Source organism: Molothrus ater, chromosome 14 (assembly GCF_012460135.2).
Source record: "Molothrus ater isolate BHLD 08-10-18 breed brown headed cowbird chromosome 14, BPBGC_Mater_1.1, whole genome shotgun sequence".
Classification (NCBI taxonomy): Eukaryota; Metazoa; Chordata; class Aves; order Passeriformes; family Icteridae; genus Molothrus; species Molothrus ater.
The window spans coordinates 14,345,399-14,359,844 of record NC_050491.2 but is presented as its reverse complement, the minus strand read 5'-3'; the positions used below and the strand labels follow the sequence as shown (position 1 = coordinate 14,359,844).

The 14,446-nt window shown below is 51.8% G+C and overlaps 1 protein-coding gene across 1 annotated transcript in view; it reads left to right on the top strand.

Annotated features, from left to right (window-relative positions):
• The first annotated feature begins 11,522 nt into the window (after window positions 1-11,522).
• EFNB1 (ephrin B1) overlaps window positions 11,523-14,446 on the top strand; it is a 43,403-nt gene continuing 40,479 nt past the window's right edge. Inside the window, exon 1 of the mRNA XM_036402095.2 lies at window positions 11,523-11,683. Within this exon, the coding sequence (XP_036257988.1) occupies window positions 11,568-11,683 (116 nt within the window). The 5' untranslated portion in view covers window positions 11,523-11,567. The remainder of the gene's footprint in view (window positions 11,684-14,446) is intronic.

Sequence of the window (14,446 nt, the reverse complement as noted above, 5' to 3'; positions counted from 1 at the left end):
TTTCTGTGCCTGTCACCTGCATTTCTGAGCCCATCTCTCTGAGGAGCCCTCCATCCCCCTTATCTGCTGTGGGTGGTTACTGCCAGGAATTATCATCTGCCTCAGAATTGCTTTGATCTGTTGCTCCCGGAACAGGAAAACACACGTTTTCTCTCTTTATTTTATTTTAAGCATCGTTTATCAGCATAGCAACACCTTTAGGTGAAGGGGCGTGTGGGCAGGGCCCCCAAACCTCTGAGGAAAAGGCTTGGGAGCCCCTGGAAGGATGGGATGGCTCAGGATGGGGGTGGAGGGGACCCCCTGTGCCCCCCAGAGCGGGAGGTTTCACAGAGCCGGGCATCCATCGGGCTCCTGATGCTATCCTGATGCTCTCCCGATGCTCTCTGTGCCTCCAGGCAGGGTTTGCCAGCCCTGGAAGTGCCTTGGAGGCAGCGCTGAGATGGATGCTGCTCACTGAGCTCCTTAATTGCTTTTAGTTGTAGACTTATTAAAGAACAAGATTTAAATAACGTCAGGGGGAGGAAGGAAAAAAACACCTCAATAAAAACAAGCTGAAGGAGAGAGAGGAGAAGCTTCCCGTGGTGCCGAGCGGGAGCTACCCGGGAGGAGTCATCAGCAAAGGCTTCCAGGTTTCCTATTTTTCCTCCAAATCTGCTTTGAGTTTAGGCAAATCCCTGAAGATTGCCCATGAATAGTCATGCGGGAGCTGCCCTTGCCTGTGCTCCAGCCGCTATCCCAAAAAACCCCAGATTCCTGGCAAAAAGGAGATGAGAAAAAGCACCAGCTTTTCCTTGAATATTCCTCATTATTCGGGCAAGGCTTGCAGACACTTGTGCTGAGATCTGATAGGAAAAGATTTGCCCAATTATGGAATGGAAACGGTCCCGGGGGTCGCAGCCAAGGGGGAGGGAGCGGCTGCCGAGGCTCAGCCCGGGCACGACGCCCCTGCCAGGCAGGGAGAGCTGCCCCTGCCCCTCCTGGCACAGCCCCGCGCGTGTGGGCGTCAAACTGAGAGGGGAAAAAATCATCCCGAGCACCTGGGGGAAATCCAGCAGCGAAAAGGAGCCAAAACACAGCGGGAAAGCTTCCCTTGATCACCCCTTGGTGTGCTCAGGGGTCGGGGAATGGGAGATGAGTCCCAGGTTTGCCCTGAGTGATGGAGGCAGATCAGAGGATTCATCCCAAGAAAACAGCCAAGGAAGGGCGTTAGGAGAGGGACTCGTTGTGTCTCCTTGGGATGCTGGGATCATGGCAGGAGGTGGGATGAGGGTGCTCAGGGATCCAGCATGAACTGGTGGCCCTTGGCTTGTCCTGGGTCTCTCAGTGGGATGAAGGATTCACTCAGGGCTTGGAATTCACCCCAGATTGCCTCATCTTTGCTTGGTAGGAAAGACCTCTCCCCCAAGGAATTTTCCAGAAGTTACTCTGGATGTGGATGTTGGGTTTTCAAATATCAAAGGAACAAAGAGCCCTGGGTCACGCGTTTCTTTCCACTGCGTCCGGTAATTCCACCAGCCGTCCCCTTTCCCTGGAATTCAGCTTTTTCAGGAGGAAAATGGCTCAAAGAGGAGGAAAATGGCAACAAAAGGGGGAGAAGACGAGATAGTGAATGAGAAGGAAATGGGAGAATGGGATGCTGGCAGGGCAGGAGCTCCTGCACCTCTGGAACCAAATGCTCGGGTTTGGGGTCTCATTCCTCTGTGCTGAACCCAAAAGTGCCTGGCCTGATCCCAGAAATTCTTTTACCCCCTGAAGTGGGGGGAAAAAAGGAGAGGAGGGATGTCCCTTGGCTCTCAGAGATGTCCCTTGGCTCACAAAAGGGGTCCCTTGGATGGCCAGGGTGTCCCTGTGGAGCCGGGAACGGCAGCGGAGCCGGGAATGGCGGCGGGAGCAGGCGGGGAAGGGGCTCGGCCGCACGGGGCCGGTCCCTGCCGTAGCTGCAGCTCGTTAAAGTCTGGCTGGAGGCGAGAGAGATCCCTCGATAAAGATGTGAAGCGAAATCGAGGGTAAGTACAGTAATCTCCCAACTTCCCACCGGGGTGTGAGCGCCCAGGTTGTAAATAGGCTGGAATCAAAGACTCATAAACCATGCAAATTGCTCCGCGTGTGTTTGTCTGTCTCCTTCCCATGTCTTTGCCCCTCACCTCCTTCCTCTGAGTCTCTATCTCTCTATCTCTCCTCTTTCCATGAGCTCTGCTCTGCTCCCGACGAGCCTGTTCGGGCGAGGGAGGGACGCTTTAAAAGGCATTTTTGTGGTTCTGGGCAGCAAGTCAAAAAAAATCTGCTTTTTTCCCCCCGTGCCACCCTTCCCCCCCCCCCTCCCCATTCCAGACTCAGGGACACGTCACCCCAAACCTCCACAGCCATCAAAATAAACATTAATTAAGATATTTCCAGTGATCTTCACTGTCACAAATTACCAGCCCCACAAAAGTAGCGCTGCAACTGCTCAGGATGTTCAGTTTATCCCTTTTTGTGATTGCTGGGACATAAAAGTGAATTTCTCCACTTTCCTCTTCTGCCTTTCAGCCCATCCTGCTCAGGGAGCCTTCAGCGGCACCACGGGGCTGAAAACATCCCCAAAACCTGCATGGAGTCCGGGTGGGAATCACAGAGCCATGATCCACCTAAAGGGGAGGATTTTACAGAGCCTTGTGCTGTGTGGGAAGCTGGGATCCTCTTCTGGGTGCTGGGGGGTCGGGATGAGGTGTGGGAATGTGAGGGTGCAGGGATGTGGTGGTGTTGGGATGCTGGGATTAGGGGAGAAGGATGGCAGGGAATGCTGGAGGGCAGGGTGAGGGGATGCAGGGGATTGCAGGATCCAGGGATGCAGGGGCACAGGATGCAGGGGCACAGGGATGCAGGGGATTACACGATGCAGGGGCACAGGGATGCAGGGGATTACAGGATGCAGGGGCACAGGGATGCAGGGGATTACAGGATCCAGGGATGCAGGGGCACAGGATGCAGGGGCACAGGGATGCAGGGGATTACAGGATCCAGGGATGCAGGGGCACAGGGATGATGGGAAGCACAAGTGCAGGGGTGCAGATGTGCAGGTGTGGGGATGCAGGGGATTAGAGAGGAGACAAGATGCAAGGATGCAGGGGCACAAAAAGGGATTTAGGGGCACATGGATTTGGGATGCAGGGGCACAGGGACACAGGATTGCAGGGGCTACAAGAGTAGGGGTGTGTGGGTGCAGAACTGAGGATGCAGGGATGCAGAAATGCAGGGATGCAGAGTGGATTCAGGGCACGGGGATACAGGAGTGCAGGGCTGTAGGACTGCAGGAGCGCAGGGCACAGGGGTGCAGCAGTGAGGGGTCCAGGGGGGCTGGATCTCCCTGTCCCGGCTCCTGCAGCCGCCCGGGAAGCAGCGTGGGCCGCCCGGAGCCGGGGCTGGCAGGGCAGGGTGGGGAAGCAGGAAAGGGAGCCCCGCTCCTCCTCCCCTCGGGGAGAGCTGTGGCTCTCGGCGGGAGGCTTGCGAGTACACACAGACTCTCTGGAGCCTCCCATGTAAATCCTGGCAGGACGCAGCCAGCTCTGAGCTCATTCACGTGAGATCACCGGCTGGTTCGGGGCACGGGGTGGGGACGAGCCGGGAGCTCTCGGGACCCTGCCCCGGGGGCTGCTCGCCGCTTGGGAGCTGCGAGAAGAGCTCAGCACATCCAACCCCTCTCCCTACAGGTCCCTCTTACAGCAGCACCGTGCCCGTGTGGCCACAGACAGCATCCCCCAACCTCTGCAGACAGCTGGCAGGAACCGGCTGTCACACCCGGGTGCTGGCTCTGATCCTGGGCATGGCTCGTGGGACACTGGGGGTGGCAGGTGTGACACTGGGGATGGAAGGTCTGACACTGGGTATCAGGTGTGACCCTTGGGGTGGGAGATGGGACACTGGAGGAGGCAGGTGTGACACTGGGAATGGCAGGTCTGACCCTGAGGATGGTGAGTTTGACCCTGGGGATGGAAGTTGTGACGCTGAGGATGGAAATTGCGACACTGGAAGTGGATGGTCTCATCACAGGGATGGCAGGTGTGGCCCTGGGGATGGCAGGTGTGGCATTGGGAATGGAAGATCCGGCCATGGGAGTAGCGGGTCTGGCGCTGGGGACAGCAGATCTGATCCTGGGGACAGCAGATGTGATCCTGGGGACAGCAGATCTGATCCTGGGGACAGCAGCACTTGGATTTTGCACCCCGGCCGAGGAGCAGAGGCCATGGCAGGTGATGGAGCAGCCCCGGGAGCGGCGATGCCTCGGGCACATCCCTCGGCAGCCGCGTGTCCCGGCACAGCCCCGGGCTCCCGGCACTCCCCCTGGGGCAGGACACAGCCCCGGGTCACCTCCTGCTCCTCTGCCACCTCCACCGCTTTTCCTTTGGTGCTCGAACCCTGCGGGAGCTTTGTCTGCCGCTGCGACTTCCCCCGGCCGCTGCCGCTCCAAAGAAAACAGATCCGTGTGTTTGAAAATCTCAGCTTACACAGCATTCCTCCAGCTTCTGCTCCTTTTTGGGGCTTCTCCTTCTTTCCCTGGCTCGCTGACCTGAAAATGCACTTTGTGCTTTCCCTGGGAGAGGGGGATGAGGAGAGCTCCGGCATAGCTGCATACTAAACCCCTCGGATTTTCCCGAGGTGCCGCCGCCGCTCTCCCGCTCCAACAACTTTTTAATCACTCGCCCCAGATAGACCCGATTACATTTATTTTTTTTCCCCCCTCGAACAAAACCATGGCGTTTCCTGTGCTCATTTCTGGCTATTTAGGCCCCTTTCATGTCTCCCTGCCTGTGGAAGGACGGCCGGCCCCGCACACCGGGATAGCGGCGGGAATTGCAGCGGGAATTCCAGCGACAAGCTGCTTATCTTCGCTGCCAGGTCATTAACGAGCTGTGGTGCCTTTTGCAGGTCATTAAGAGGGATGTTAAGGAATGACCTCGGCAGTGTCCCCTTGGATATTTGGATATTCCCGCCTCCTCCAGCAAGCTCTGCATGAATGGATATATTGCTACCTCATATATATATATATATATATATATCTCATATATATATATATAAACATGTATAAATATACATAAATAGTCTATTAAAATGCAAAAATTCCTTTATCATACATGAATACACAAAATATATATATACACACATATAAATATATACTATATATATACATACACATATATAATACATATATACCCACATATCTATCTACAAAATTGCATCCATATATCTATCTATCTATCTATCTATCTATCTATCTATCTATCTATCTATCTATCTATCTATCTACATATATAAAAATATATATATAGACCCATTAATATATATCTATAGATGTTTCTTTTCCCACCATATTCCTCCTGTAATCTGTAATGTGCCGTTCAGGGCTGCTCCTTCTCCAGCCAATTTGAGGCATTTTCCTGATATTTTACAATAATGGTCAAACAGCTAAAGGCAGCTCCCTGGCATGGCTTGCCCCTCACCTTTGCTCTTACAAGAGTGAGCTGATTCCCTTCTGGTGGGGTTTTTGGGATGCATTGCTTGATTTTCTGGGAATATCAGTATGCTCAGGACCCCTCTGTGCCCTCTCTCCAAGTTTAGGGTGGCACCAGCTGCCTGCCAGGGATTTTTCTTGTGGTTTTTGTTGTTCTTTCCCTCTCCCTTTGTCTTTCCCGGGGCACAGCCCAAGCCATGGGTTTTCTGGAGATGGGGAATGATGTGTCCTGTCCCAGAGAGCAGCAGGAGTTCAGAGTCAGGAGAGAATTCAGCCTCTCTCACCCATTTCTGTGGCCTCATTCATTGAAGCCAATATTCCTTCCTTCCCAGAGGTCCAGAGGAAAGGGAGCTGCTCCAGTGAGGATGTTTAGGATTAAAACTCTACTCCAGTTCCATTAAAGCTCATGATTAAAGTGCTGGACTCCAGACAATGCTTCCCTGACTTCCCAGCTGCTCCCCCAGCTCCCACTTTCCATCTCCAGCCCAGCCCCTTTTCAGCCACCTTTGAATTTTCCCCTTTCTTGCAGGGTTTTATTCTTTCTCTTTATTTTTTTTAAACCCCAAATCCATGAGTGGCCACTTCTGCAAGTGATAAAAATCTTATTCCCTGCCTTTGGATTTTTTTTTCCAGGCAATTGTAGCTTGCAACACCTTAATTATCGCGGCTCTGAAAACCGGTTAAAGATTTTAATACTTCCTTCCCCAGCCTATTATGCAGCGACTTCTCAGCCCCATAAAATGTTCCTCTGGAGCCCCATGGCCTCGTGCTGCTGCATTTCCCTGCTCTATCCTTTCCCCATGGATTAAACACTCCCAGCTCCCCCTCTCCCTCTCCCCTTGGGGCAGGTGGGAAGCGCCCGGATTTCCAGGTGGAAAATGGGGCTTTTTGTAATTGAAATCCTATGACACAGCCAGCAAAAATGTTGCATCATTTTTAATCAGGCAGCACATCTGCAGAAGGTGCAAGATTCCCGGAGCCTGAGCGCGGGAATGATGGGATAAATCACGGCAAAGGCAAATCCTTGACATCACCTTCATTGCTGGTTTTGATGCTCTGATTTCTCGGCTTCCCTGGCACCCATCCTGCCTGGCTGGCTGGTATTCCATGGGTGCAAGGCTCTTTGGATGTCTCCATGCATCCCAGAAAAAAAAAAAAAAATTTTTTTTTCTTTTTTTTGGTTTGGTTTGGTTTTTGTGGGGTTTTTTGGTGGTTTGTTTTTTGTTAGGTTTTTGTCGTTTGTTTTGTTTTTTGTTGTGGTTTTGTTGTTGTTTCTTTCTGTTTTGTTCTGTTTTTGCTTTTTGTTTTATAGAAATTTGGGTTAATCACGAATTTTGGTGCCATCTCTGCAGGGCTCCTTGGAAAAGCACTTTCCAGGGAGAGGGGCTGTGCCTCTGCCGGGCTGTTGGGGATCCACGTGCCAGCCCGGTGGGATCTCATCCCTTTCATCCTAAAAAACACTTAGGGGGAATATCTCCCTGGTCCCACGGTGCCTGTGGGATGAGAGAAGTTTATTCCCCACCGATGTTTTATTTAGGTGAGTTTTAAATAACTCCAGCGCTTTCCTGGGGGAACCATCCCCTGGATTTCTGCACTAAGCACTTTTTCCTGGTGTTCAGCCGAATCTTTTTCTTTCTTTCTTTTTTTTTTTTTTTCTTTCCCTCTGTTTTATCCCATTTCTCTCTTTTTTTTTTTTTTTTTTTTTCAGCTCAGAAATTTCTCAGGTAATTTAAATGTGAAGTGGCTGTGGAATACATTGGGCTGCAGCTCATCACTTGATGAGGGGCTGATTGGGCTCGGAGAGACTCTGCCAGCAGGGAGGGAGGTGGGAGAGCCGGGAATTTTGGGAATGATGCCGGGTGTCACCCGTCCAGTCCTTCTAGAATGGAGCAGGTAGGGGAAAAATGGCCCAGATGATACCCAAAAATGTTTTAATGAGGTTTCAAGGTGAAGAGAGAGGAGAAGGAAGCCAAGAGTCCAGAATCCATAGGATGTGGGAAGGGCACAGCAGGAATTGTGGGAGGGGGGCATGAATTGGGGACGAGGCAGCTCCTGGGCCCCCAAAAAGGTGAAGAATTTGGGAATTGAACAATGTCCTTTCTTGTCCCTCACCATTTGCAGGTGAGGACTCTGGGGGAGCACCAGGTCTGTGGGTGGCTCTTGGATCCCTCATGGAATGGGAGCCTGGAGCAGCACCCCAGGATGGAGCTGTGGGGGAGCTGAGTCCCCCAAAACTCGTGACATCCACATGGGAGTGTCCATGGCAGCCCCAGGAAAAGGGAAGGGAGGTGGAAATCCCGGTAACTCCTTATGGAAGCACAAGGATCATCCACCGTGCCTGGGATTTTGGGCATGGATGGGGTTTGTGGTGCCCTGGACCTGCTCAGAGCCCCCCAGGATATGGATCCCTTCCTTCTCCCACCTGGAGCCCAGATCCCGGTGTCATGGGTGCACCTGAGGCAGGGAACCATTTCCCATTTAATTTATTGGGTTTTTTTATCCCTGACCCATCCAAGGAATCGCCCTGGTTGTTTGCCACTGATTCCTTCCCGTGGCTGGGTGGGAAAATCGGGTGCTCCGCTTCCCTGGGCAGGTGTTTCCTGCTGGGACAGCACCAGGAGGGCTGGGAAGGAGTTTTCCCACTCTCCCACCCCTCCAAGGTGTCCCACTGCCCGGGGTGAGCCCTGCTCCAGTTCCATGGGGCCTCTCCCACCTTGAAGTATTTGCTTTGGTGTCCCTGGCACATTCCAGGAAGGGCAGAGGCCGCAATCCAGTATTTTCCTGGTGTGCCAGGTGTGGCTGTGCCAGGTGTGGAACTCTCCATGGAGAGGTGACCTTTGGAAGCTCCTGCCTGGCTCAGCTGTGCCTGCCTCACCTGCTCCTTCCCCCATCCCAAGGATCCACATCCCCCACTGGGGTGAGCCCACGGGGTCTGATCCCAAAGTGTTCCCAAAGGGATCCTGGAGGGATCCTGTGCCCTCCTGGCCGGGGTGGGGTTGGGGATCGTCCTCCTCCTCCTTTCTAAAGGATTCCCGGGCTCCCGAGCCCCACCTGAGCCGGAGCCGGGAGAGCGGCATCGCCATGGCAACGGGGGCTGCTGTCAGCGCGGGGATGGAGCGGCAGGAGAGCGGGAACGGGCGGGGAACGGGCAGGGAATGGGGCAGGGAACCGGGAACGAGCACGGAACGGGGCAGGGAACGGGCAGGGAATGGGGCAGGGAACCGGGAACGAGCAGGGAACGGAGAACGAGCAGGGAACGGGCAGGGAACGGGCAGGGAATGGGGCAGGGAACCGGGAACGAGCAGGGAACGGGCAGGGAACGGGCAGGGAGAGCGGGAATGGGCAGGGAACGGGCAGGGAATGGAGCAGGGAATGGGCAGGGAACCGGGAACGGGCAGGGAACGGGCAGGGAGAACGGGAATGGGCAGGGAACAGGTGGGGAACGGGCAGGGAACGGGCAGGAAATGGGCAGGGAGAGCGGGAATGGGCAGGGAGAGAAGGAATGGGCAAGGAATGGGCAGGAGGAGAAGGAATGGGCAGGGAGAGAGGGAATGGGCAGGGAATGGGCACGAAACTGGCACGGAACGGACAGGGACTGGGCAGGGAGAGAAGGAAATGGGCAGGAAATGGGCAGGGAGAGCCAGAAATGGGCAGGGAAGAAAGGAATGGGCAAGGAAAGGGCAGGGAAGAAAGGAATGGGCAAGGAAAGAGGGAATGGGCAGGGAAAGAAGGAATGGGCAGGGAACAGTTAGGGAGAGGGCAGGGAGCAAGCAGGGATCCAAGGCCCCTCTCCCAGGACATAACCAGGTGCTCAAAAATATTTAAAAAAATCACATTTTTGGATGTTTTTCTCATTCCTCAGGTGTTTCCCTCTCCTTTGGATCGGGATGGCTCCAAGAGCCCAAATCCCTCTGCTCCCTGTGCCCAGGGAGCCCCACACCCCATGTGCCACCCCTAGCTTGGGGTTTTCACAGAAAAGATGGAAAAATCACACTTAAACCCTCCAATTTTCATAAATTTTGGTAATATGGAGCCAATTTGACCCCGATTGTATAATTTTTAAAATTATTTTCTCAATAGAAATAGAACTGACTCTGCCATTTTTTTTTTAAATTTTTGAGCTTTAATTTGAATTATTTTAATAAAAACTGAAGGGACTCGGGGGGGTTTTGGTTTATTTTTGTACTCTAGAGTGACTTTTTTGTTTGTTTTTCAATTTTCTCAACACAAATGAAAGTGATGCCAAAATTTGTTGGTTTATTTTTGTTACAGAAAGGAACTGACTTGAAGGTTTTTTTAAAAATTTCCTTAATAAAAAGTGAACAGACTCAGGAGGGGGTTTTATTTTATTTTGTTTTTATTTTATTAATAGAAATTAAACCAACTCCAAAGGGGTTTATTATTGCTCTTGTAATAGAAAGTGAAATGACTCCAAAGATTTTCTTAACAGGAAGCAAATTAATTCTGGATTTTGGCTCCTCCCTCCTCATGGCCCAAATAAAAAACCATCAAAAATTACAAAAACTCCAAAAATTCCAGAATGCATTAAAAAATTGCCACAGAAATAAAACCCCAATTTTAAATAAAATTTTAAAAGAACCTCAAAACCCTCAAAAATAGAAGAAATTTTTAATAGGTTGAAAAAAGAAATTAAGGAAGAAAAGCTCCAAACAATTCTGGAAATGAAAAAAAAAATTAAAAAGTTGAAAAAAAGTTCAGAAGACTTAAAAAATCAAGAAAATTTGGAAAAACATTTAAAATCTAAAAAACCTCCTGAAAACCATCCCAAATCTCCCAAACCTAACCCCCCCCCAAAAAATAACCTAAAAACACCAAAGGAAAAAAAAATTAAAATCAAGAAGATTTAAGAGACTTAAAAAATGTAAAAACCTTGAAAGAAAAATCTTCAAAGAATTAAAAAGAAAAAAAATAGCAAAACCTTAAGAATACTAAAAAAGAAAAAATCAGAAAACTGGAAAGCTACATTAAAAAGTTTAAAGAATCAAAAATTGAAAAAAACTTAAAACTCTGTAAAAAAGTGAAAACTCCTCCAAATCTTAAAAAAAAACTGGTAAAAGGAAATATATTTTTAAACACTTAAAAATGTCTAAAATTTTCAAAAAAATCTTTAAACAAAGTAAAAAAAGTCAGAAATGGCTTAAAAAACTTAAAAAAGTAAAAAGAATTGAGAAATCTTTTAAAAAACAGAAAAAAAATTAAAAACTGAAAAATGCTCAAAAAACTCCAAAAAAGAAAAATATTAAAAAAAAACTTTAGAAAAAAGCCCCAAAATATTGAAAGATCTTTACAATACCCGTTGAAAAAAGTAAAATATTTTTTAAACTTTCAGAGACCCTCCAAAAGGTTGAAGAAGTGGAAAATCTTTTTTTAAAAATGAGAAAAAAAGAACAAAAACCCTGGAAAAATAAATAAAATAAAATTTGAAAAACTTAATTAATTTTTTTAAAATTAAAAATGTAGATAGCGTCCAATCCGCTGGAAAAGCAGCCCCAAAGCGGTGGAATGCCTTTACCCCCTCCCAGCCCGGGATTTTTGGGAATTTTTCGGTCCCGCCGCCGCTCCGGGCGTGGCCGGCGGCGTCCGCTGGGGGGCGCTGCAGGATCGCGGCTGAACGGGAGGGCGAGGCCAAGCGCGGCGCGCAGCGAGGGGGCTGCCGGGCTCGGCGGGGATGGGGCCGGGCCGGTGCTGCGCCCATACCGGCGCTCTGCCAGCTCGTCCCCAACGCTGTCGCCTCTTCACGTCCCCCCGGTAACCCGGTAGCAACGGCGGGCAAGCGGGGGGGGGGCAATAAAAAAGTAAAAATCCTCCGCGCTCCCCTTAAGAACCCACAATGGGCGTGCCCTCCCGCAAGGCCCCCCCCGCTCCGCTCAGCCATTGGCCGCCCGTCCGGGCTGTCCGCGCCGCTGCCTGCGCGGAGGGGTAGAGCGGCTGCCGCGGCGGGCGGCGCCTCAGTCGGTGCGGGGCGGGCGGAGGCGGCGGGTGGGGAGCGGAGCGGGAGGAGGCGGCGGCGGAGCGTGATGGGCGCCTGACGCCCGGCCCGTCCCGCCGCCGAGGGACGATGGCGCGGCCCCGCGGCGGGCGGTGGCTGCTGGGTGTCCTGCTGGCCCTGTGCCGCCTCGCCGCGCCGCTCGCCAAGAGCCTGGAGCCGGTGTCGTGGAGCTCCGCGAACCCCAAGTACGTGCGGCGAGAGAAGGGGGGGGGTCGGGAGGGACGCGCCTCGCACCCCCCGCGGGGAAAAAGGCACCGAAACCGCGTTCTAAATGCGGATTTAATGGAAACAGCCAGGTTTTTAAGGTAAAATCGCGCCTGGAGGCTGCGGGCAGCGGACGGAGCGACCCCCGGCTGAGGACGGACCCGCGGCGCCGCGCTGCTTTTCGTGCCAAAAAACCAAAAATCTCCTTCCCTTTTTTCCCCTCCGTTTTTAACTATGTTTTTACTTCTCGCAGCTTTTCCTCTCTTGAAATCCGTTTTTGTTTTTGAAAACCACGTTTTGTTTCTTGATTTTTAATTTTTTTTTTCTTTTTTCACGCCTCGTTTTTTTTTTTTTTTCCTCCCCCGGATCGCTGCTTCCCTCCAGCGTTTGGATTTATTACTTTTTTAAAATGATTGTTATTATTTTTTCTGGGTTTTCTCATCCGAAATCAGCCGCGGAGGAAAGCGAGGGGATTCGTTCCGCCCCCACCTCGGGCTGGGTCCGAACAAAGCGGGCGGTGGGGCTGCTCCGCCTGTAGAGCCACCTAAATTCTATAACTTATAAATTTTTATATACATCTCTGGATATGGACGTGGCTGCCGTGCAGGAACAATATGAAGGGCGAGGAGGAGGAGGAGTGGGGGGTGTTTGGTCGCCCCTACGCCGGGGCTGGTGGTCAGGATGGGTCAGTGGCCCTTGCTCAGCTTTATCTTGTAGATCATAGAATGTTTATTTATCTTACGCCTTTCTCCCTTCAAAAAAAATCCTGCTTTTAGCCTGCTGGTATTTTTTTTTTCCCCACCACACTTCTCAAGGTAAAAAATAACCCAAAAATAATCCAAAGAGTTTTTGAGGGTTGGAAAGAACTGAAACAATTTGGACAACCTTCCTGCCTGGACACGTATTCCAACCAAATGTTTATTTGCTTGGTTTCTCGGTGGGGAAAAAGGAACTTTGCAGGCGCACTTTGCGTGTCCCCAGCTCTGGAAGTGCCGGGACGGCGGCTCCGTCACTTCGTTCTCCTCGGTGTGTTTTTCCTTTCCTTTCTTTGGAGTTGTGTCACTTGGCTGGGAGCAGAGAGAGCCTTTTTCCTCAGGAATTGCCCCGCTGGATTCGTGAGCTTGGTGAGGGGCAGGCAAATTGCTTCCAGAAAATAGAGTTTTTATTTGGGGAAAAGGCAGCTGGAGGTGGAGGCGACTCCGGCTTGGTGCTGGAGGATGCCATGTCACCCCTCTTCCCTTCCTTTTCCCTGGTTTTCCTTAAGCTACTGAGGACTGGGAAGCTGGGAGGAGGCCGTGGCCATTGGCTGGCACAGGGGTGACAATCCAAGACTTCCCCCTGAGCCCTGGAGTGGTGGCCTTGGGGATGGGGTGCCCAGAGAGAACTTGAGGGGTTCCTTCATTTTCCCAAGCTGGGAGCTTGGTGGTTTTCTGTTCCCAGTTTTTGGGGCTCAGCAGTTTCTGCCTTTGGTTCACGCCTAGTTCAGAGCTCAGAGGTTGTCCAGGTTTGGTTTTCCCCCAGTTTGGCTCTCAGTGGTTGCCCACTCTCAGTTCCCCCTGAATTCAGGGGTTGGAGTTGTCCACCCTTGGTTTCCCCCAGCTGAGAGATCTGAATTTGTCTGCTTCCAGTTTTCTCCCAGTTTGGAGCTCGTTGGTTGCCCACTCTCTGTTCTCCCCAAATTCAGATCTTGTTTGTCTGCCCTCAGATCTCCTCCAGTTTGGAGCTCGGTGCTTTTGCACCCCCAGTTCTCCCCAGTTTGGAGCTGTTGCCTTTCCTCCTCCAGTTTGGAGCTTGGTGCTTTGCCACCCTCAGTTCCACCCCGCTTTGGAGCTCAGTGCTTTCCCACTCTCCATTCTCTGGGAATTCGGAGTTTGGGGGTGTCTGCTCTCGGTTGTCCGTGGATTTGGAGCTCAGAGGTTGTCTGCCCTGGACCCAGCTTTCTGGGAATGTGCCATCCCGTGTGGGGCTGCTCCTGTGGGTGCTTCCCCATCCCTGTATCCCCACAGGGACAGGAGAGAGTGAGAAGCGCCCGAATGTCGGCGTTTCCACCCAGAAATGGCTCTGCCGGCACATGCACAGGCAAAACCCATGGAAGTGTTTTGCCTCAGTGGGGACTTTCGGGGCCTGGCCGTGATCCAGCTCAGATCCCTCCAGTCCGTGCCCCTGTGGAGCAGCCCCGGATCCTCGTGTCCGGGATCCGTCTTTGGGATCCGTCGCTTTCTTTCCCAGCTCCGAGCTTTGCCGGCTGCGTGGCATCGGGCAGAGCCTCCTCACGGCCGCTCCCAGCAAACCCAGGCTGAGGAAACCAGTCTGGGGATTGTGCTGGGCAAAGTCCGGCTCCAGCTGGAGGAGAACTCATGCTCTTGGTTGGATTGGGATTATCTTCCAGATAGAGCCATAAAAACCCTTCGCCACTGTACTTGGGCTTCCAAGCCCCTTCCTGGGGCAACGCCGGGGCTGTGCCAGCCCCCATCCCATTCTGCTGAGCTTTAACTCTTGTTTTTAGAGTAAAGAGAGCTAAAGCCTTTAAAAATAACATAGCTAAGTGGAATTTTCCAATGAATCCGAGGAGCAAGCGTGGCGCTCCGGGCCCGGCCAGCCTCAGCGCGATTGCTGTAAATAAGGAAAATATTTTCCTGCCCTTTCTGGGCAGCTGGGAGCTGTGGGCTCCCTCTCCACCAGCGAGTCTGGGGCTCCTGGTGTTATCAGAGGGATGCTGATAACACATCCAATAGATGGAATGA